Here is a 22096-nt window from a genome sequence, read left to right on the forward strand (position 1 = left end):
GTGCTTTAATGACTGGGGGAATCCAGCTGATCCTCTTGTTTGAGAATTAGGATGCAAGGAGAATTTTTTTTTTTTTTTTTTTTTTTTTTTTAATATTATAGAGCAGCTGAAATTTGGCTGCCAAACTCCTTAGTTCCAGCCTGGTTTGTGGCTCATTCGTGACTTTTAATCAGATCTGTGCCTTGAGCAAACACAGTGGAGCTAGATCACAGTGGTACCTTGAGGTTGCCACTGATGAATCTTTTTTTTTCCTGTGTGTTCCACAGTTCAGTTGGGTTTCTCTTGTTCTGTTTCATTTAAATGTTGCCCAGAGTTTCTGCCTTAGTAGCTGTTACCTGGTTCTCACTGGTAGGCAGAGAGGCTTACCAAATATTTATATTTTCAGCTGCCACAGGAGATTTTAGGAACTTTACAACCAGCAGAATGAGTTTTGTCATCAGAGAAATGTGGAATGGTTTGGGTTAGACAATCTTTAAAGATCATCTGGTCCAACTTCACTGCTGTGGCAGGGACAGACTTGTGTTGCTGCAGAGGCAATAAAACCTGTGATCTTATCACAAAGATATGTACAATATTTACTCTAGCTAGGAGATGTTTAGTGATAGCTCCTCTGTGGTGAGCAATTAAGTTACTTATAAGTTGGAAAGTTAAAACAAAAATTTCCTCTAGGGCTCCTGAATTGAAGAAAACATGTAATGCATATTTTTCCCCTGTGGGTTTATGCTTTTTTGTTTTGTTTTATATTATGAACATGTATATGTTTCCTCTGTCAGTACTGTGTATCATGTGTTTCAAGGTGATTCTTCTTTTATGTTACTGCACTTATTTACAGCAAATATTAAAAAAGCTTGTAGAATGCAAAGCTCTGGCACTGCTTGTATGCCAGTGTTCCCAAAGTCACTCTTGAAATCTATACAGTTGCCACAGACCTTTTAATGGATAGCTTTGCTGAAAATCACTTTCAGATCCTGTTTTTTTCTGATAACTAGATGTTAAAGTTTTGCACTGTACTGTGAAAGGGCAGAGGGACAGTTTTTGTCTCCAGAACAAAAGAAAGTTCCTTCTTACCTTAAAAGAAGGAGTGATAGTGCCTGTTTATTATTGTATTACTCCTTGACCCTCTCCTGCCATAAGTTAAAAAGCCCTCCAACTTTAGGCTGGTGTCTAAGAATAGGCCCTTGTAGAAACTTTGTTCATGACTTGAAACAATTACTTTTTGCCTTACTCTATCTGTTTGTTCTTTCAGGGCATTCTACCTGGACAAGTCAAACTTGCCTCCAAATTCAACATCTAAAGCAGCTTATATAGATAAGGTAAATAAAAATGTTAAGTGCCTAATTAAACTCTATATGTTACACACTGTGTTACTGAGTCTTTCTTTATTCCATCAAAAATTTAATTGTTTAAAGCTGTGGGGAGAGGGGCAGGGAAAGGAGGAGCTCTCTTGCTGCTTTTCCTTTTTTGGGGTAGGTGGTGCTGTGTGGTTCTGTATTAACAGGTGTGGCAGGAGGGTATCTGTGTTTGAGAAGAACAATCATTACCTTTCTTTTTCACTGTGTTTTCAGAGAAATGCAACTGCCCTAGGAACATGTAGGGTAGGATGGGGGAGGACAGGTGCAGGCAGAAATTCTGTTCTGAAAGCTGGAAGTGCTTTTCCAAATTAAATACTCCTTCAGCATCCTGCTCAGACTTTCTTCTGAATCTTTTTATTTAGGCTTTCTTCAAATGCTTTCATCTGTCTTTAAACCTCTGTGGCCGAGAGATCCCAGGGCTATAAAAATTCATTTAATGCTCTCTTGTCTTGTTGGAGAGTTAAATCACGTATTGCACCCCAGTAGGGGAATAAAGAAATTCCTGGGGTCTTGCCTACAAAAGTGATTGAGCTACTGTGGCTTGAGAAATAACAGTGCTCATCAGCTGAGCCCTATGTCAGACAAAAATTTCTGTCAGTGTTACCCAGCACCGGCATTAACAGCCTGGTAGCTCCTGTTCCTTGGATCCATGCAGGACTGCACAGGAGGGAAGAAGGACATTTGCCACTCCTCTGGGGAGTCAGCAGCTTGCCTAGCAGCCACAGGTGCAGCAGGGGATGTTTAGCTGTGAGGGAAGGGCTTGTTACCCCAAAACCTGTTCCCTATCTATTTAAGCAGAAAGTTCAAGGGCAAGAGAAAAGCATTTCATAATCCACATCTGACCAAGGGATGCTAGGTTGAGCTAATGTATTTATTTTATAACCAGAGCAAGCCAAGAGTGAGTGCATGATCCATTTTTGGCTGTGCCTTTCTCTTTATTATCGGTAGCTCTGCATTAGCAGATGACACCAGCTATAATCAATTTAGACAGATGCAAGTTAAACCAGTAGGACCTAAACCAAGTTAAATCTGTTTGTACCCAAGTTTAAATATGCTATTTGTTACAGATGATTTTCTTGACATCTATCATAGGACCAAGTGAGGCTGGCATTTCTCTAACTAGTAAAACTGTTCTTAGGGAATTTAATCTGTCTTTTGAAAGATTAATTCTTTGAGTAGCATGGGGTTTGTTGGAATCTTGAAGTGTTTCTGGAATAAAGAGAAGTGGGAATTTGGAATTAGGTGGTCTGAAAATTTGTACTGTGTCCATCTCACACAAAGCACCATAAGATACTGGTTTTCATTGCTAGATCACTTTTGAAGGCTCCTCTTCTGACACAAGCTTTGCACTTGAAAGCTGTCATCTTTACTTCATTCTTAGCACAGTAATGCTGGGATTATGTTAAGTCTTGTGACAAAGTTAAATATTCTTGTTTGCATGTTTTTGCCACATCTGTTAATTTTTATTTTTGATGTTGTTAGACAGGATTAGGAACTAGACATTTGATGAATAAAGGACTGTTGTCATAAATGTAAGATGATTTTCTCAGCAGGTCAGTTAACAAGTGTACACATATATGTGTATGGTGTAGATTTCCTCTTTATGGCTTCCCTTCTTTACTCCCAGTCCATTACTGGATACAGCAGTCATAGGTCAATGGAGTCTATTGAAGTGAGAAACACTTTCCTAGGCAGTACTGGGAATGAAACAGTCAGTGAGGGAAGAACTGAAAAGCTTTAGAAAGCTGTCACGTGTTGTGTAACAGAAGACTGTGCTCTGTGTTTGTCATGGAATTTGACTTTTCCATCAGACCTGGTGTTCTACCTGCATCTCAGATGACCTACTCTGTTAGAGCATTTCATGCACATACTGACATCTCTCTCTCGTGTGCTGCAGCTGATGAGGCCTCTCAATTGCTCGGACGAGCTGTACCGGCTGATCGGCTCGTTCATCCGCTCCAAGCGCGCGGCCGCCTGCGCGTACACCGCCTGCAGCGCCTCCGGGGTCGGGCTGCTCTCCGTGTCCTCGGAGCTCTGCAGCAGGCTGGGAGCCTGCCACATCATCATGTGCAACAGCGGGGTGCACCGGTATGGCAGCTGTCCTTTACCTCCTTTTGCTGCAGTAGTCACCCTGCCATTGCAGCTTGGAGACTCGGTGTGCGTTGGGGGGTACATACTCGGATGTTTTTCTCCATGGGATCTTCCCTGTGAGGTGATGGGACCAGTTGGAGGCTGGTTGGGTTGTTGACAGCCTGAGAAACCAATTGGAGTAGTTAGTTTGACTCCAGAAATTCACATTTTTGAAGCAGGAAAAACCCCTGGAAACAAGACATCTTTTGGTAGAGAATGCAGGCAATTAATAAAGTTCTGAGATGGGCTCAATTGAAAGGAGTAAGGGCAAGGCATGTATTAGATGATAAGGTTAAAGCAGAAATGATGGTGGAAAGTTTATATTCTAATCATGGTGAAATATGTAGCAGTGGTGGTTATTGTTAAATTTTCTCTTTTTCCCTGTTTAATGTGACAGGTTGAATGTAAATGTTGATAATAATTTTGAAATGTATATTCATGGATACAAGGGTGGATTGTAGTGGTTGTGCATTGAAGGCACCTGGGGGAAGGGCATACACAGATGTTTTTCTCCCTGGGAACTTCCTCTGTGAGTTGATGGGACCAATTGGAGGCTGGTTTGGTTGCTGGCAGCCTGAGATTCCAATTGGAGAAGTTTGCCTTCATGAATTCGCGTTTTTGAAGCAGGAAAAACCCTGGGAAATAAACTAAAACCAAGACTAGACTGCTGCTTTTTTAGAGATGGATCTTACACTAAATACCTAATATCTTACATGAAATAGCAAATGCACTTGATAGATTTGTGGTGAAATTCTAGAATTGTGTTTGCAGTGATTGACAGAAATGGACAGTACAAGTTTTTTGGTTTGTGCAGTTGAGATTGTTCCTCATTCAAGTCAGTAAAAGGCAGAAATCTTAATTGCTAAAGTAGAAAGATGAATGTTACCTAGATGAATGATACTTATGATATTAACTCCAGTAAGGCAGGAAATGCAGAAATTTGTATTTACTTTGTATGTTACAGTGAATAACAGTAGAGATTGATTCAAGAAAAAAAAATGAAACATAAGACATACACTTTTTGCAGGTAACACCTTATGATAGTGAGAGGTTCAGTCTGAAGGACCGTTGATGTGTTTAACACAATACCAAAAAACCAGACTGACCTGTAGTCAACTGAACTTTGTCATCAGCCCTAAGAGATTTTAATAGAAATATGTATATATGACAATAGCATCATCACAGAGCAGTCTGTTAGTTTAATCGCATTTGTCACAGGCAGCAATATATTTATGCTCCAGCTGGGCAGATTGCAACATTTTGGGATCAAAAAAGCAAAGATTAAAATTGGGAGAGGGGGAAAACCCCCAACAAATATAAGAATTAACATAACAATATAGTTATATGATACTAGAAATATGCTCTTTTCATAAGAATTCCAAACTGTAGATCAGGTGTAGCAGTATGTTAAAAATGCTGCTTAGTTTCTGATCTATGCAAGTCCTTATTTTAGCAGACTTGGTTACCAATACCTTGTGTTAGAATGAGCATTACTTTCTCCTCATTTTAAGTAATATCCTTTCTTCCAAAGAGTTTTGTAGAGGGGAGAAGACAAAAGGCAATTGCAACATAAGCTGCAATGCTTAGATTGTCAGGCATGAAAAATAGGAAAAGCTTCATATTCAGCCAAAAGAATTAAGTTGTATAAAGACAGTGTTTGCTGTTTGAGGGTTTATTATTCTTTTTCAATGATACAAGTGTACATAACATACTGTACACTGTACTTACTTTTAGGGAATAGCAGGAAAAAGCTTTGATATGTAACACTAGTCACGACATCAGAGGAAGATGCAAATACTATAGAGCATAGGCTGTCATGACACTGTTGTTTCAGAAGACCATGAGGCTATACAGCTTTTCTATTTGTCTTGCTTTCAGTTCCATGCCTTACATGATCAGAAAAGGCTTTGGGCATAATTCTGATGGGGTTTTTTTAAGATGAAAAATACTGTCTCTGGGTTTGATCATCAGCACATTTGTGCCAAAAAATTCTGATAGTTTACAACTAAAGTCAGAACTGCCCAAATAAACTGTTACCCTGTAGTGTGTGGATCACAAATTATTCAGAATAATTTGGTCACTGAAGAAGTGGTGTACTTAAATCTGAACATAAGCTGTTTGGAAATGAAAAGTAATTGGTTATCAAATTTCTGCTCAAAACTATGGTTAATTCAAAAGTAAAGACTCCTAAAATGTCTATATATTTAAAAACCACAAAAATTTAGAAAACAAACATATTTGTTTTAACGACTATATTGTGAAGATGGGAATGAGATTCAAAAGTGTTATGTGTGGGTTTCAGTCTAGATGGTAAAGGATTCATCATCATCTATTTACATAAAGTAAAGGTGCAAGATGCTTTTCCCTAAAGCATGACTAGTTCTACTTTACAGTGAGTCCATTTGAGTTTTGGTACAAGATACTAGTATTTGTGCATTAATGCTGCCTTTGTGGTTACCATCTGTTCAGAGAAAGAAACATCAAGTCTTGGCATTATCACAGATATTTCAAGATAGGCCCTCCAGGAAAAAGGAATGGGCTGGTTGAGAATTTGTATAAGCAGGGGTTTGTACCCAGAAGTTCAGAAGAAAACTCAAGTATTTAGAGACAAGAAGGGATTCATTCACTCTTCTAAGGGAAATAAGTCCCTTCAAGTGGTTGAAACTAAGAAAGTTTTTTAATAACAATTTCCTGAAATTACTATTGCAGATGCAAACCGGATGGATGAAGAAATTTTTCTTTAGCATTTGGAGTCATATAAAGTCACTTCATGTACTACTTCCTCTTTCTGGCCTCCCTAGGCCACATCTCTCTAGTCCAGTACTAAGTGGGCTTTGTTTTTTGACATTTTGAAATTGCCTTTGCCTAGATAGAAAGCTTGATTTGTTTCTAGCTGTAGGTTTGCTCAGTGAATTTTGTGCCCAGCATTTCTAGTGCTAAATTCTGCAGTGTTTTTGTGAGCCAACCTCCCTTATTGCTCTCAGAGTGAAACAGTTTTGCAGCAACACAAAATCCTGTGAGGAGGACAGAAGAGAAAAGAGCAATATGCTGGATGTGATCAAGTCCCGTAGACACAGGGGATTTTGCTTCATGCCTGCAATCTTGAAGGCTGAATTCTTCTGTTTAGCAGCATTTCATCAGGACAGATAATGTTGCTAAATAGTGCTCCTTAGCTTGCTAGCTAGTTCTTTAGAATATTTAGAATATTAAATGAATTGAAAACTGGTACTATCTACAGATTCTGCTAGATAAAGAGATGGGGGAAAGATGTGAATTTTTCTTGCACATTAATTTTGAAAATTTCATTTGTCAGTCTTGCCAGCTTAAAAATTAAGCTCAACTTGGAGCAAGACTCCCCCAAACTGTTTTTTTAAAAGCCCTCACTTTGACAATTTCTATGATTGGTCTTTAAGGGAGCTAATGTCTGAGAGTGTCTGGAAGAGTACAGGGTGCTCTACTCATCAGAGTCTTTCTTTTGTTCATGGGCGTGGGAGGCATTAATCTGTCAAAGTTTGAATATATTTAATAGAATTTAAAATCTGTCTGTCTGTCTATCTATCTATCTATCCATTCCTTCCCTCACTCTATTCATCTCCTACTGAACTGACTGGAGAACTCTTTCTGTGTTCTCTCAATTTAGGTGTCATGGATAGTCAAGGGGGCAGGGGGAGGTTCTGCCACTGCTCCAACTAACCAGAAGTCCCAGCTAGCTTGTGAGGGAGGTGCTGGGTGACAGTCCAGTGCAGAAGAGGCCAAGAACTGTGAAACAGCAGCTTTGTCTGCTTTGACAGTGATTGCTGATCTCTGGATCAGCAGTGTCTTGGTTTCTGACTTCTCTGTGATCCATATTAAATTGCTTTTTACGCTGCACTAGGCTAAAACAGCTTGACAGAGTTCATACTTTCATCCCTATATCCAAGATAATGCTGGGGATTTTGGATTGCTGGTGATTGCTTTTCTTTGATTTTTACTATGACAGTATGTTTACCAATTTACATTTCAGCCTGCAATCCTATATCTATTTCAGACAGCAGTTCTTTTCAAATACATTTTGAGCACCAGAAAACCAAGGATGGGGGAAAGTAAGTCCCTTTAACCTTCACTGTCCTAAGTGATGTGAGTGCTACAAACCTCCCCTTGGATTATCATAAGAGAACATGCCTTGTTGATCAACAGGAGGAACAGAGCTCTAAATTAGTTCAAGAAATCAATAGTTTGCATTTTTATTTTGCCTTTTTAAATCATTCATAATTATGTTTCTGCCAGCCAGCTGTCACCCTGTAAACAATTTTCTGCTTTCTTTGCTTGTGTTCATTCTGTTTGAAGTTGCTATCTGTCTGTAAAAATGCAGGTGATGAAAGGCACTTTTAAATTTTATTGAATCACGATTCTAACTCCTGCTTGAGGGAGAAGAGCAAGACTGCACTGCACAGACATGTCCTAGCCTCCTTCCGTGCCAAAATGAAATTAGGTGCAGCAGCTGCAGATGTCTGTTCAGGGACCATAGGCCTTACAGGCTCAAAGGAATCATTTAAAGCATCCAAATGAAACAAATCCCAAGTTTATTTAAATTTTTGCATTGCCTGGAGGATCAAGGGAAAAATCTTCTATAATCTTGATGAAACCCAGAAAAATCAGAGTCTTATTTTCTTTTCTGAATTTTAATTTCCCCCGAAGAAATTCTCTCCTTAGTGTTACCATCCTTCAAGCAGTGGGGTTCTGGCTGGCAGACACTTGGCTGAAGGATGAGGCAGGTTTTGCCAAGTGTTGATTATGCTGTCTCCTGTAGCTGGCAGTGATCCTGCAATCCAGCTAAGCCTGCTTCATCTTCCACATTGCAAAGCAGAGTAGCACCATAAGTTGTCCATCACAGCCAGCTGCCTTTCTGTGAAACCAAATGAAACAAGGTGAAAAATAGGTACTCTGAATTTGTATTTTTGACATTCTTCCTTTTTTAAGAATTCCATAAAAATTTTTCCTGTAAGAATTTAGTCCTGAGTCAATGAGTGCATACTACAAAGGAAATCCTTGGAGTTTGCAGCTGTGTTTAGGCTATCAACTCCCCAGTAAGAAAGCTTTTGGGGATTGATGGGACTGCTTTCAGGAGATAGGTTAGCACAGACTGAAAAACTAATCCATACCCTTCTCCAGCCATCTGGTCTCAACTGGGCTTTTAGTCCTGCCACTTTCCCATGTAGTCAAGACTCCCGTCTATTTTTCAGTGGTGACTCTGTTACAATTATAGTATTTTTACGATGCCATACCCACTGAGGTATAAACAAACTTCTCTTTGTGTAAAATAATTTAGGATAATAGAGTATTACATTCTGTGCTGGTTACTACCTAAAACCAGCTAAGTGATTTAGAAATATGTGAGAATTTGTTTTAAAATAAGCAAGACATTTAGCACAAATAGTGCTATACTGTTCCTGCAGTACTAATTGTTTTATTTTGCTCTATATTTGTCTTTCATGGGCAATCTGGTACATTTTTGCTTTGTCACCTCTAGTATATTTAATATATATACTGGATGATTTATAGTCTTACTATCCTCTTGCGTGTTTTAAATTCTGAGACACTATTTAGTTTAAAAAGCAATCTGAAAATGCAGAGAAGTGCATTAAATGCAGTGGAACAGAAAAGATGGGTTTAAGTTGCTACTAGTGTGGATTTCAAGGTGTGCTTTTTTCTATTTGGTCTTCTGTTAATATTGTGGATGTTTAGTAGCAGGGTTGACACACAGCGCTATTACTGTGCTCTGTAGAATCATGCTTTCATGCTTCAGTTCCTGCACATTGCCTTATCTGCAGTCCAGGTCTTTGAAACTAGTGTTTTTCATGCAAAATCTTGTACTGTACAATATAAATAAAATAGGACCTATCAAACAATTTGAAATTAAAAACTTAACCAGATCTGCTTTAATTTTTGCAATAAAGAGAGGTAAGTAAATAGCTTCAATTATTATAAGACAAGAAGTAAATTGCAATTTTTAATCAGATTTACCTACCTGCTTACAGAGGAAGAAGCCTTTAATAGAAAAACTTTCTGCACAGAATGAGAGATAATGGCCAAAGCTGGGATTTCAGATGCCTTTAAATTGTGTTTATTTTTGCAAGTATGATGGAAAATGAGTAAATGAAAGGCATGGAATATTTCAAATTTTTGGAAATGCTGTTCTCTCATCAAGCAAAGAATATTTAATAGTGAAATTGCTTCCTCGCGACATTTCCAGCTGACTAGAGGTGCTAAGATCTTACAGGAAAAAAATGAATGTGAAAAGATGCTCCCTGCAGTTTTTTAACACTGACAGATGATGCATGGTGAAAAGCAGTGCCTTTTTTTTTCTTCCTAGTTTTTCTTTGAAAATCTCTCTGTTTTAAAGAGGTAGCATATTTACATTTATTTCTGGAAATAGATTGGATGAAAATAATCTTTCAATCTACAGAAAAAAATTTCACATTGCCTCCTTTGCATTTCATGCTTCATTATAAAAAAATTACTAATATTGAACCAAATAACTCTGATGAAAATAGGTTTGTAACCTACAAAAGAATTCATTTACCAAGGGTAGGTCTGCTTTATGACTAATAGATACTTACCTCCCAAGACTGATTCTCTGGCTTGATGAGCTCATGGCAGCTACTTCAGTAAGTCAGAAATCTGTTGGTAGTTGGTGTCTGAAAATATCTGGTAGGGCTGGGTTTGTTTATCCTCTTGTAGGATGGTAGATGTATGCCTGATAAGGGAGTTGGGATACCTTTATTCTGAGGTAACCACAGTGGTGACTTTTGTGAATGAAATCCCTGCATGCTGATGCTTGATGGATAGAAGGCAGAAAATCCCTTTGACATTGGCTGCACATGCCCATTCTGTGTGGTGATGGTGTATGTTCCACAGACAACTCCTTGTTGAAGTGTTGGTTTTGATTCAGAGTGGAATAAATACACTTCATGTGCATAATAATGGCTTTCTATAGTTGGACTGGCCGTTGGTGGACAGGTTTCATCCAACACTGAATTTTAAAGTAGTGGCCTTTCCACACTGGCAACATCTCAGCTCCACAAAGATTCATAAAGGGACTAAAACTAAGTCCTGAACGCCAGCAGAGTTTACTGTAATTGTGAAATACAGTAGTTTAGTGTATGAATTTCATGTTCACTTTCTCTCTAATACTTTATGGCTGGTGAAATTTACCTCTGTTGAAAAGCAATGGTGTTTAGCAAAGTTTTGGTATATGGGCACAGAGCATGCAAGGTTCAGTTTTACTTGCATGGAGACATATTTCCATGATGAGAACATCTTAGAGCTTGTGGGAGAATCTTGAATTAGGCCTGCCTATACTTTGTACATCTATTTTTATAGTCCTGAACAAGATTTGTCTTCCTTTTTAGTTTTCTTGTGTCTGTTTTCTCCTTCAGGTTGTTAATCAGAATCAATGCATATTACCCAGCCATAACTATCAAAAACGTTTACCCCAAAGTAATTTACTTTAAGTTTTTTACACTAAGTTTTTAATTGCTGCATGCACTGACTTTAAAAATATTCCTTCTATACATATTAATTTAAATGACAGCACAAGAAAAAAGAATACTTGTAATGGAGTTGGTCTGAAAAGTGGTCAAATGTAGAAATGATAGCTTATGATGTACAGGAAAAAAAGTAATTAAAATAATAATGGCATTAAATAACATGTTGAGTAAAAGCTTTAGATTTTAATTAGGATAAGCATACATTCACCCTTTTCATATTTTTTTTTCCCTAGTCACATAGAACATAATTGATTTTGACATCTCTGACTGTGGTAACTACTAAACCAATTTGTTTCACCTCATCTTTTGTGCTCAGGGCATTTTTCTAAGAGATGCTTTGGTGCATTTTCAGATGTAGAATGGTTGAAAGCCTAATTGAAACCTGAGAATGAGTTGGATAATTTAGATCCTTTTTATTGTGGTAACCTAGACATACACTTTGCTGCATGGCACCTCTGTAGGTAGCGAAGACAAACTGAAATTATTTTTCCTTTCTAGTGACATTAGACAAGCTGTTGAGAAATAACCAATTTCTCAGAAAATTTCAGTCTCTATTCATACTTTACAGCTCCATTTTTCAGGATAGATGTGCATCTGTCCAGCTGATTTGCAGCCCTTAGTGAAAATCACATCCAGTCAGAAACAAATGGACCATTGGTGATAGAAAATCATTTAATCTTACTTTTTCAGGCATGTTCAGAATGGTTTGATCCAGAAGTTGTTTGAAAGTTTGTATTTAATCTTCACATCAATACTGTCATGACTGATGGGAGACTGGGGATAGCAGGCAGGAGCTGGGAGCAGCTGCAGCCCCTTCTGTTTCTTGGAAACCAAATGGATGAAGTGAGGAATTCTCAGCCCTGTTGTCCTGGGAAATCCAAATATCTCTGCCTTGCTGTTGTAATCTGTCAAGGCAGGGAATTTGTCATTCTAACTGACATAAATTCTGAGATGATAAATTTGGGTCTTTTGTTTTTCTTGCATAAAAAAAAGGATGAGAGGAAAAGAGAAGGAGTCAGAACAGATTTTGATTTGTTTACACTGTAAAATCTATGGATTTGGGCTTTATGCTTCCCATAACAGAACGTTATGAGGGTTTTTCTCCAAATGTTTTCCTTGTTTGGCTTGTCTGGGCTGATTGCATCCAAATGACCAGGCTACTGTCAGAGGTCAGAACTGCCTCCAGATTGCTTTGTAAACTTTAATACCATCTGTTTATCAGCTCTCAAAATGTGGGAGAAAAGTGGATTATTACTTACTGCACATATTTGCTGAAAATCCTTGATATTGAACTTAGCCTAGACCACCAGAAAAGTCCTACAAGATGGAGAATAACCAGATTTTTTTTATTTTGTTTAATAGAATTTTAGAAGCTACATTGGTTTAAATTTGCATTTCCTTAATCTCTCCATGCCTGGCAGCCCTATTGCTGAGGTACTTCCAGTTATGACTTTTCCATGTTACCATCTGATGTTTTGTGTGTACATTTTTCTTTTACAGCAGGGGTTTAGGCCAATTTGATTTGTGAAAAGGGGTATGTACTAATGAAAAAAAACTATTTGAAAAGCTGGGAGAAAGTTCCAGTATGTAGATAAATTAGTCACTTCAGCATAGACCCATAGAAGGTTAATATGATCAGTTTTTATTAGAAGATGCCATCTCACTGATCTGGTGTTCAACTAAAATGACACTATTTGAGTGTTGTTGTTTCTTTATTTAGAAAGTAGTAGCCTTATTTCATAATCACAGGACAAATGCCATAAACTGTAGCTTATATTTAACTCTACCATTCATCAGCCCTTTTACATCCCATAGGAGGAATGCAAAACCTGGTGATATTAAATTGCACCTCTAATGAAACAGTATATTCAAATGCAATCAGGTCTCTGATGCTATTTCAACAATTTTTAACACCTGTTAATGAGTAAGAAGGTTTTTTAAAAGAGAAAATGGATGTATCTAACTAGCATCACTCTAAGATCTCACTCAAATGTAAAATATTCTATTGAAGAAGTGTGATAATAATTGACATCATCACTGCTGTCATGTCTTTGCTACTAATTTCATAGGATATGTTAAAAATTCCTTAGAATTGCCATTCTTATTGAAGGGACATCTTCAATTCTAGCACGTGTTTCAGAATTGTACTACAGTTGTTGCCTATTTCCATATCAGCCCTAAAAGAAATCTTTATTATGCTGTTTTTCTCTGTCTCTGCTTTTCCCACTCTGGGTATGTCTTTATCTACACACTTGGCAGCGTTATTTCTGAATCACAGTTATCACTGTCCAAATGTAGAGGCCTCAAAATGTCCATGATTGTCAGCCATTCCATCAGGTTTTGGATAGGGAGCAGCTTGGCAGTCTTTTTCAATCACAAAATTGCACTTAATTCTTCAAGATGACCTTCATTTAGAAGGTTCTTTTGTTAGTTTTGATTAATGCATGCAGAATATAATTTTTTGGTTCTTTCACTCTTAAGGGTTCCAGGAAGATGGGATTTCTGGGAAACTTGGCTCAGGAACTGCACACTTGAGAGCTGTACTTTGAGCCCATTAATACATATTATACCTACTGAGAAACTTTTTGTCCTTTTTGTTTGGTTTAGATTATACTGTCAAACTACATTTCAGATACTTTTGCTTTTTTCAATTGTCAGTAGAATAAAGCCTCCTTTGCAGTCTGGTCCTGAAGTTGGAGGTTTAAATTCTGGTGCTGGCAAATATTTCGAGTATGTATTTTGTGCAATATTTCAGTTTTCAAAGACAAGATGAAAACAATGTTTAGAATTTCTAATCTAACATTTAGCTATCTTACACCTTAATCAAACACAGAAAAGATCAATACACTTTTGCCTCAAGTTAACTGAGGTCAGTGTATACAAGAAACTGGGGAATGAAAATTATCTCATTACGAAGGAAAATCATTTAGCTTATAAATTTTTAATGAAAGGCCACTAATAAAGCTACAGATGAAACTTAGTAACTTCTGCTTTCACTTCTGTGAAACTTTCTTCTGTCCAGAAATTTACTTAAGCAGTTTTTAAAATGTGTAAGGGTTTCAGGATTTTTTCAGTAAGAAAATAAGTAGACATATTTTTCCTCCTACAGATCTTCTGCTCAGCAAGATAAGTGTTTGATTGAAACATATTGTCTGCTCTGTGTGTATATTATCGACTATGCAGAAGACTTTGGTCAGGATTTTGCCAAAAGGGTGCTCAAAATTATATATTAATAATGTGTCTTAGTTTTATTATTTGAACTTGAAAATTACAGCTCTTGTCAGGTTCTGCTGGGGTAGAACCATTTTCTGTGCACCCCATCTTTCTAGTTCAAGAGGTTTGATTATTGCAGTACTTCAGTTGTGAAGAGAAAAATCAAACACCTTACTGGTGCAGAATAGAGCCACTTACCTCTTGGGTGACAGCAGCCCTCAAACATGTTCCTTCTAAAAAGCATCTGTTTCTACTCAAGTGTTTTATCTTCATCCATGACTTTTCTACATCTTTGGTCTTGTTTGCATGAGAAACCAACCATTTTTTCTTGTGCTCATGATGACAGTGAAAATTGGATGGCATGTCCAAGATTATTTTCCCTACTGCATTGTGCCTGGTGTGCCAGCAGGTTGTCTGTCCTGCAGCATGATCTTTAGCTCTGAAACTTTTCTGGTTGCTCTCATGCAAATGACAGCCTTTCTGTTAGATGAGGTATCACAATCATTTTTTGTCTTCAAGTGTTTGTTTGCAAAAGATTAACAAAGCGGCACAGGACAGTTCATTTGAAGGAATGCAGTTTTCATTTTTTTCTCTTCTTTGAAAAAGGTAAATCTCTCTTAATATTGCACTGTACTGATGTGCCAAGAGAATAACCAAGCTAAATTAATTGTAAGATATTGGGATCATGGTAAAAAGCCTTGGTCTGCTTTAAGAGTGGAGGGTGAGATATAACATGCAGAAAACACATGAAAAAGGGTTTATACAATTGAAAAAAAAATTTATTGGGCTGTTATTCTCCAAGTTGTGCACTTGCCAAGCCGTAGCTTTTAGTGTGGGGTTTTATGTGTTGGTTTTGGGGGTTTGGGGGAGTTGGGGTTGCTTGGGCTTTTTTCCTTCAGAACAAAACATTTGATTGTATGTCAGCAGGAACGCTTGTTACACTCAAAATCTTAGAAACATCATACTGTTCATACTAATACCTGCATGGGTGAGGAAGGCATAGGGGGGCACATTTACTATGTAATAATTTCACTTGTAACTTTAAAAAAAAAAAATCCTTTGTTGTGAGGAGACAGCAGCGAGCTGACGTGTTTCCCCCCGCAGCTGCACTCTGAGCGTCACCCTGGAGCAGGCGATCACGCTGGCCCGGAGCCACGGGCTGCCCCCTCGCTACATCATGCAGGCCACCGACGTCATGCGCAAACAGGTGAGCTCCAGCAGGCTTTCTCAGCCTCCTAAGGGATCCTGACAGGCCTAATGTTGTGCAGTAGTTCGGGTTCTTTGTTGTTTGCATTCAGAAACAGGACATTTTTAAACAGTTGGTTGCTTTCTCTTGTGATTTTACTAAATGGTTTTTGTAGAGTAACTGCCGTGATATCACTTGGCGTCAGAGTAGTCTGTTGGGTAAGACAACTTTTTTTAAACATATATAATTGATATAAAGAACTGAAGATTATTAACTATTGTCAGTAAAATGTGACTCATGTTCTAAATTAAGAGGAAGTGTAGAATGGAAGGTAAGAAACAAATACCATTCTTTTTAACTTCAAGGCAAGGTTCCCGAGAACGATGTCCTTATTACAAAGCAGTGTTTTTCACTCTTTGGTTGTAATAGGATATTAGGATTTAGAGGCTGTCACCTCAACATGAACTTTTGGTGCTAAGGTAAGCCAAAATACTAGATTAAAAAGTAATATCAACTGAAAATGGGGGATACACTTTATTGTATTAGCACAACGTTTTCTAGAATATCTTGTTATCAGAAAATACTTCCAAAAGGATGTATCTTGGAAGGAATTCAAAGGAGGAACATGAATGGTCCAGAGGTTGTTAGACAAAGCTTATAAACCAAAGATTAAAGAGCTCAACCTGTTCAATTGATGAAAGAGAGGTTGAGGAGAGACTTAATCCCGCTGCATGCATATGGAGCATATATCCCAGCCTGTGGTAGCTTTCAACCTTACAACAAAATCATAAGAAAAATACAGGATGCACTCAATCTTGAAGTGAAAAAAACCATAATTGCATATTGTAACAATCACAGATAAGACAAGGTTCATAATTTCTAGGTTCTAGATGGCACCTAATTTATTATGTTCATTAATTGTACACCATATTTTGTGCAGCAATCACAGTTATGAAAATGATTAAACAGCTGTACTTCTAAATTGCTAGAGAGAATAATATATGTATGCTAGGTGTGACCTTTATTCTGTTAAAGCAATTTTGTGGATAGCCTCAGACCATAGATTTGCATCACTTGCATGTAAGCATTGTTGCTGAGCATGGGTAAATCAGGGTATTTGGTCTCATTCCTTTTTGCATTGGGCTTTCAGTTATTTTGGTGCATAAATTAAGTTTCTGTGGTGAATCCTTGAGGTTCTTGAGTCAGGTCATCTACATCTGCTCAGCAATTGCAGCTTTAACTTGACTTGAAAAAAAGGCTACTGCTTTATATGGATAAACTTGCATGTATAGGTTGATATGTGTGCTGTGAAGTTTTAGACAAAAGGCAGATCTGTTTATTTTGCTGTCAAAAATATGGTTGTAGGGGTTTGCATAAATCTACTTGTAGGATGTATTCTGTCAAATTGTACATTTTCAAAATACAGATCTAGGTCATTTAATAAATGCTGATTCATTTTTGTATCTTCTGCAGTTTATTTAATGAAAATGAAAGATAAAATGGAAGAAACTGACATGGTTTTGAGCAGCTATAGATGTACTTGCTCAAATACAGATGTGAAAAAAGGCCTTTTAACGAGGCTACACTCTTTGAAGTAAAACAGCAGGTGATCAATAGCTGTTCAAGGTACCAATATCTCAATACCACACACAGCCACTGAGAAAAGGTGTGCTAGTATATCTAGACTTTTTTCACACATTCTTTCTCTTGCAGGAAACCACTATGGCATTTAATAGAGTAATAATATTTTGTTGTAATTTTCAATCAGTCTTGGAGTTCAGTAGTAGAAATATAACCCTCCATTAAATCCTAAATGTTTTGGAGTAATTTCAACAACACACTATGGTACTTTCTAGAAACCTGTTTGGATTTAATGTTTAAATTATCTCTAGGATTTAATTGTCAAGATCATAATGCAGGCCATAAAACTTGGAAGAAAAAGGAATAAAAAGGCTTCTTGGGGCTTAATGCAGAACATTTAGTTAAGGGCAATACATGTGCCTTTTCCACATAAAACAAAAAAAAAAATAGTTATCCCATTTACACACTAAACCTTTTGTGGAATAAAGATATTAACCACAGGGAGGTGCAAGTCAAAGGACATCTATTCCATCTGTTACTCAGCAGCATTAACTCCTATCAGTATCAGCTTTGCTCAAGAGGAAATTATCTCTACTTGAAGCTGATGTGTTTTCCAGCTTGGTGCACCAGTACTGAATAATCTGAGACACCTGATTGAATTGATAACCTCAGGAATGGTTTTATTTTTTTAATTGAATCAGGTCAAGATTGTGTTGAACAAGACTAATAATAGCTCCAGCTGTAGTGTTGGAACAATGTTTGAAGTAATTGTCTTCTCAGTTATAATGAGATAACAAGCACCTGGTCTGTGAGAACTAAGCAGAAGAGATCAACTTATGAGAGTGGGTGTGTACTTGGGTCTGTGGGATGGCTTTATTTAAGACATTTTGATTTATTTATGAAATAGAGAAAAAAATTGCCAAAGCATCCTAACCATTTTTTGGTAATTTTTTTACTTGTGTATATACTCATGTAAACATCTGCACACACAAAATACTATCTAAAGCATCCTGACAGCAGTGAAACTTCAGGATGCAGCAGAGTGGAGAGGACAGAGGCCTAGGAAAAGAGCTGCAGGAGGGCAGAGAGCTCTGAGGAAAAAAGGTAATAAAAAGGCAGATAAACAGAAAAGGCCAGAAGAGAATTTATGTTGTCTTTTAAGTGACTAATCATGCTTTCATGCCTTTTTAAAAGTATAATAACAACACTATATTTTGAGCCCATCAGGGGAGGGACTATGCTAGACCTGTTGTTTCCGAATAAAGATGGGCTGGTGGGAGATGTAGTGGTTGGAGGCTGCCTGGGGCATTGTGATCATGACATAATAGAGTTCTTGATATTTGGTGAAATCAGGAGGAACATCAATAAGAATTTACATTGGACTTCTAGAGGCCAGACTTGACCTATTTAGGACACTTATTCAGAGAGTTCCTTGGGAAGCAGCCCTTAAAAACAAAGGAGTCCAGGAAAGGTGGGTGTGCTTCAAAACAGATCTTGAGAGCATAGGAACAGTCTGTGCCTGTGTGCCAAACATTGAGTCAAGGAGGCAAACATCCACCCTGAATGAACAAGGAGGTTTTGAAGGAACTTAGGAATAAAAATAGGATGTATCAACTTCAGAAGGAGGGTCAGATCTTTCAGGAAGTATTTAAGGAGGTTGCTAGGGCATGTAAGAAAATAAATAGAGGTGCCAAAGCTCAGTTCAAACTTAATCTGGCAACTTTTGCAAAGGATTATAAAAAACATTTTCACAAATACATTAATGATAAAAGGAAGGGTAAAACCAACCTGTGTTCTCTACTGGATGCAGGAGGGAACGTAGTAACTGGAGATGAGGAGAAAGTGGCGAGGCTCCAGATGACTTAAAGCTGGCCAATGCAATACCCATTCGAAAAAGGGTGGGAAGGAGGATCCTAGTAATTGTAGAGCAGTTAGCCTGGGCTCAGTACCCAGTAAGTTTTTACCCAGAACAGTTTATACTGAGTGTCATCTCACAGCACTTACAGGATGGCCAGGGTGCTAGACCCAGCCAGCGTGCATTTGGGAAGGGTAGGTCATGTTTGACCAACCTGATCTCCTTTTATGACCAGGTGAACCACCTGGTGGCTGTGAGATATGTTGTGGATGTTGTGTTCCTGGACTTCAGCAAAGCTTTCAACACAGTCTCCCACAGCACACTCCTGGAAAAGCTGCAGCCCTGTGGCTTGGACAGGAGCACTCTGTGCTGGGTTAGGAACTGGCTGGATGGCCGGGCCCAGAGAGTGGGAATGGTGCTGCATCCAGCTGGGATCAGTCACCAGTGGTGTCCCTAGAGGTCTGTGCTGGGGCCTGTTCTGTTCAATATTTTCATTGATTCAGTATTTTCATGGGTGAGGGCATTGATTCTTACATTAGCAAATTTGCAGATGACACTAATCTAGGAGCATGTGTCAATCTGTTGGAAGGTAGGAGGGCTCTGCAGAGAGACTTGGAATGGTTGGATGGATGGGCAGAGTCCAATGGGATGAAGCTTAATCAGTCCAAGTGTTGAGTCCTGCATTTTGGCCACAGTAACCCCCTGCAGTGCTGCAGGCTGGGGATGGAGTGGCTGGACAGTGCACAGGCAGAAAGGGACCTGGGGGGACTGGTGAACAGCCTGCTGAACATGAGCCAGCAGTGTGCCCAGGTGGCCAAGAAGGCCAATGGCTCCTGGCCTGGATCAGGAATGGTGTGGCCAGCAGGAGCAGGGAGCTCATTCTTCCCCTGTACTGGGCACTGGTGAGGTCAAACCTTGAGTGCTGTGTCCAGTTCTGTCCCCTCAGTTTGGGAAGGACATTGAGACGCTCGAGCACATCCAGAGGAGGCACCAAGGCTGGTGAGGGGCTGGAACACAAACCCTGTGAGGAATGGCTGAGGGAGCTGGGGCTGTTCAGCCTGGAGAAAAGGAGACTCAGGGGTGACTTCATCACTCTCTGCAACCTCCTGAAAGGTGGCTGTAGCCAGGTGGGGGTTGGTGTCTTTCTCCAGGCAGTGACTGAGAGGGCACAGTCTCAGGCTATGCCAAGGGAAATATAGGTTGGATATTAGGAAAAAGTTTTTTACCGAAAGAATGATAAAGTACTGGAATGACCTGCCCAAAGAGACATCCCCTTTAAAAAAAGACTGGATGTGGCACTGAGTGCCATGGTTTAGTTGAGGTGTTAGGGCATGGGTTGCACTCGATGGTCTTGAAAGTCACTTCCAACCTAGTGATTATGTGATTCTGTGAATCATAAGAATTGTACTGATTTAGAGCTTTTTGAAAGAGAATCTGTTTTCTCTGTTACTGGTTCTTGCTATCTTTAAATTAGTGTGTAGCTTGAAAATAAACCTGTAATTTTTAAAAATGAGAATACTAGTTCACATAGAATAGTTTGGATTGATGATGTCTCAGAACTGCCATCATCTTTCACCAGTGCTCTGGCAGTACCTCTATGTAGAGGGTAGCAGTCTAGAGTCATGTAGCACAGCTCTCCCTTATCCCCATGTGAGACAGTGTCAATTAAGAATATAATTGGAGAAGTATAAATTAGTAGTATATTGAAATAGAAATGGTATAACGATGCTCAGTGGTGACAAAAAGATGTTATGGAGCAAGTTGCTAATAATTCTTGGGGGCTTTTCCTCAAAAGAAATAAGAATTTGGTAGTTTTAAGTAAGGTCTAATTTGTGCCCCAACTAAACAATAAATTACATTATTATATAAAGCTAGACTCCTTTTTAAATCAATGCATCTGATTTATTATGTGAGCAAGATACTAAAATTAGTTTGTCTAGTGAGCAAGTAAAAATAGGCTGGTTTTGTTCTCAGAGGTATTCACAGCACTGACGTCCAGGATCAGCATGTGATTAATTTAGATTGTTTTTGCAAATATATGTATATTCTGGCTCTCAGTGATTTAATCATATGCCAGTCTCAGCAGCCTGTCATGGTGAGGTTTCTATATTATAATAAAATTTTAGAAAATGGTAACTGGGAAGAGGCCACTGGAGGTGCAGAAGGTCTGGACTCAACGTGTCTAACTGTCACCAGCATCTATCCCTATGTCATTCCTGACAGACATTTGTTGTGTCTGTTTTTGTACTTCCAGCAGGGAGGACTCCTGCACAGTGCTTCCTGTGTGGTCTGTTCCAGAGTTTTATTAACCATTTCATTAGGATGCTTTACTTCATGCCTCATTTAAGTGGCTTTTTTCTTCTAATTTTTCCCTTTCAATTCCCTTTTTCTATCCAGTATACCATAAATGTAGCAGCTGGATTTTCTTCCCTATTTAGCAGTGGACTCTTAGCATTTTGATTGCCAGAAATGGGGCATCTAGCATACTCTGACCAACCTGTTCCCGTGTTACCACCCTCATAATAAAATATTTCTCCGTGTATCTATTCAGAATCTCCCTTTGTTAGTTTAAAACCATTACCCATTTACCTATTGCCACAGCTTCTGTTAAAATGTCTGTCTCAAATTTGATTATCATTTCCCTGATAAGCCATCACTTGGTAGATAGAAGAAATCAGTTGATCTGATCTGTCATTTTTCAGTTGTGTTTTCTTGACTAATAATTCTTTTTATTCTCCACTGAATTATTTTCAATTTTTTATTAAAGATGAGAAGTAACTTTAAAGAATTATAAATAATCTTTCAGGACTTTGTGATTGAGCAGTAAAATAGTAGATGAAAATCAGTGTAGATTACTCTTAAGTGAAGAACACTGGGGAAAAAATAAGCCCCAAGTTCCCTTCAAAATAATTGACTGTGAGCTTGCCATGCCATTTCATGTTCAAGACCTCAGGATATGAGAAGAAAACATCAGCTGAATTTGCTGCAGTTATCAGTAAAGCAGAAGTTATAATGGTTTAGGCAGGGATAGATGGCAAAGTAGAAATCATGCTGTCATGACCCTGCATTTGGAACTATCTGATGTTCTTATCCCTTCCATAAGGATATAGCATAATGGAAAAGATTCAGAAAAAAACCAACTTACCAATTGTTGAGAAAGGTTTAGAGACAGAACAGACAGAAACACAAAATAATGTAGGGCTGTTCAGTTTCATGAAGGAGGATAACAGACTTCTAAAGAATGTGTGTC

General features: G+C 38.4%; 1 protein-coding gene across 1 annotated transcript in view; it reads left to right on the plus strand.

Annotated features, from left to right (window-relative positions):
• PREX2 (phosphatidylinositol-3,4,5-trisphosphate dependent Rac exchange factor 2) overlaps positions 1-22096 on the plus strand; it is a 165863-nt gene that overhangs the window by 137121 nt on the left and 6646 nt on the right. Inside the window, 3 exon segments of the mRNA XM_079301781.1 lie at positions 1247-1313; positions 3250-3440; positions 15329-15431. Of these exon segments, the coding sequence (XP_079157907.1) occupies positions 1247-1313; positions 3250-3440; positions 15329-15431 (361 nt within the window).

The sequence above is a fragment of the Erithacus rubecula genome (genome assembly GCF_903797595.1).
Source record: "Erithacus rubecula genome assembly, chromosome: 3".
Taxonomy (NCBI): domain Eukaryota; kingdom Metazoa; phylum Chordata; class Aves; order Passeriformes; family Muscicapidae; genus Erithacus; species Erithacus rubecula.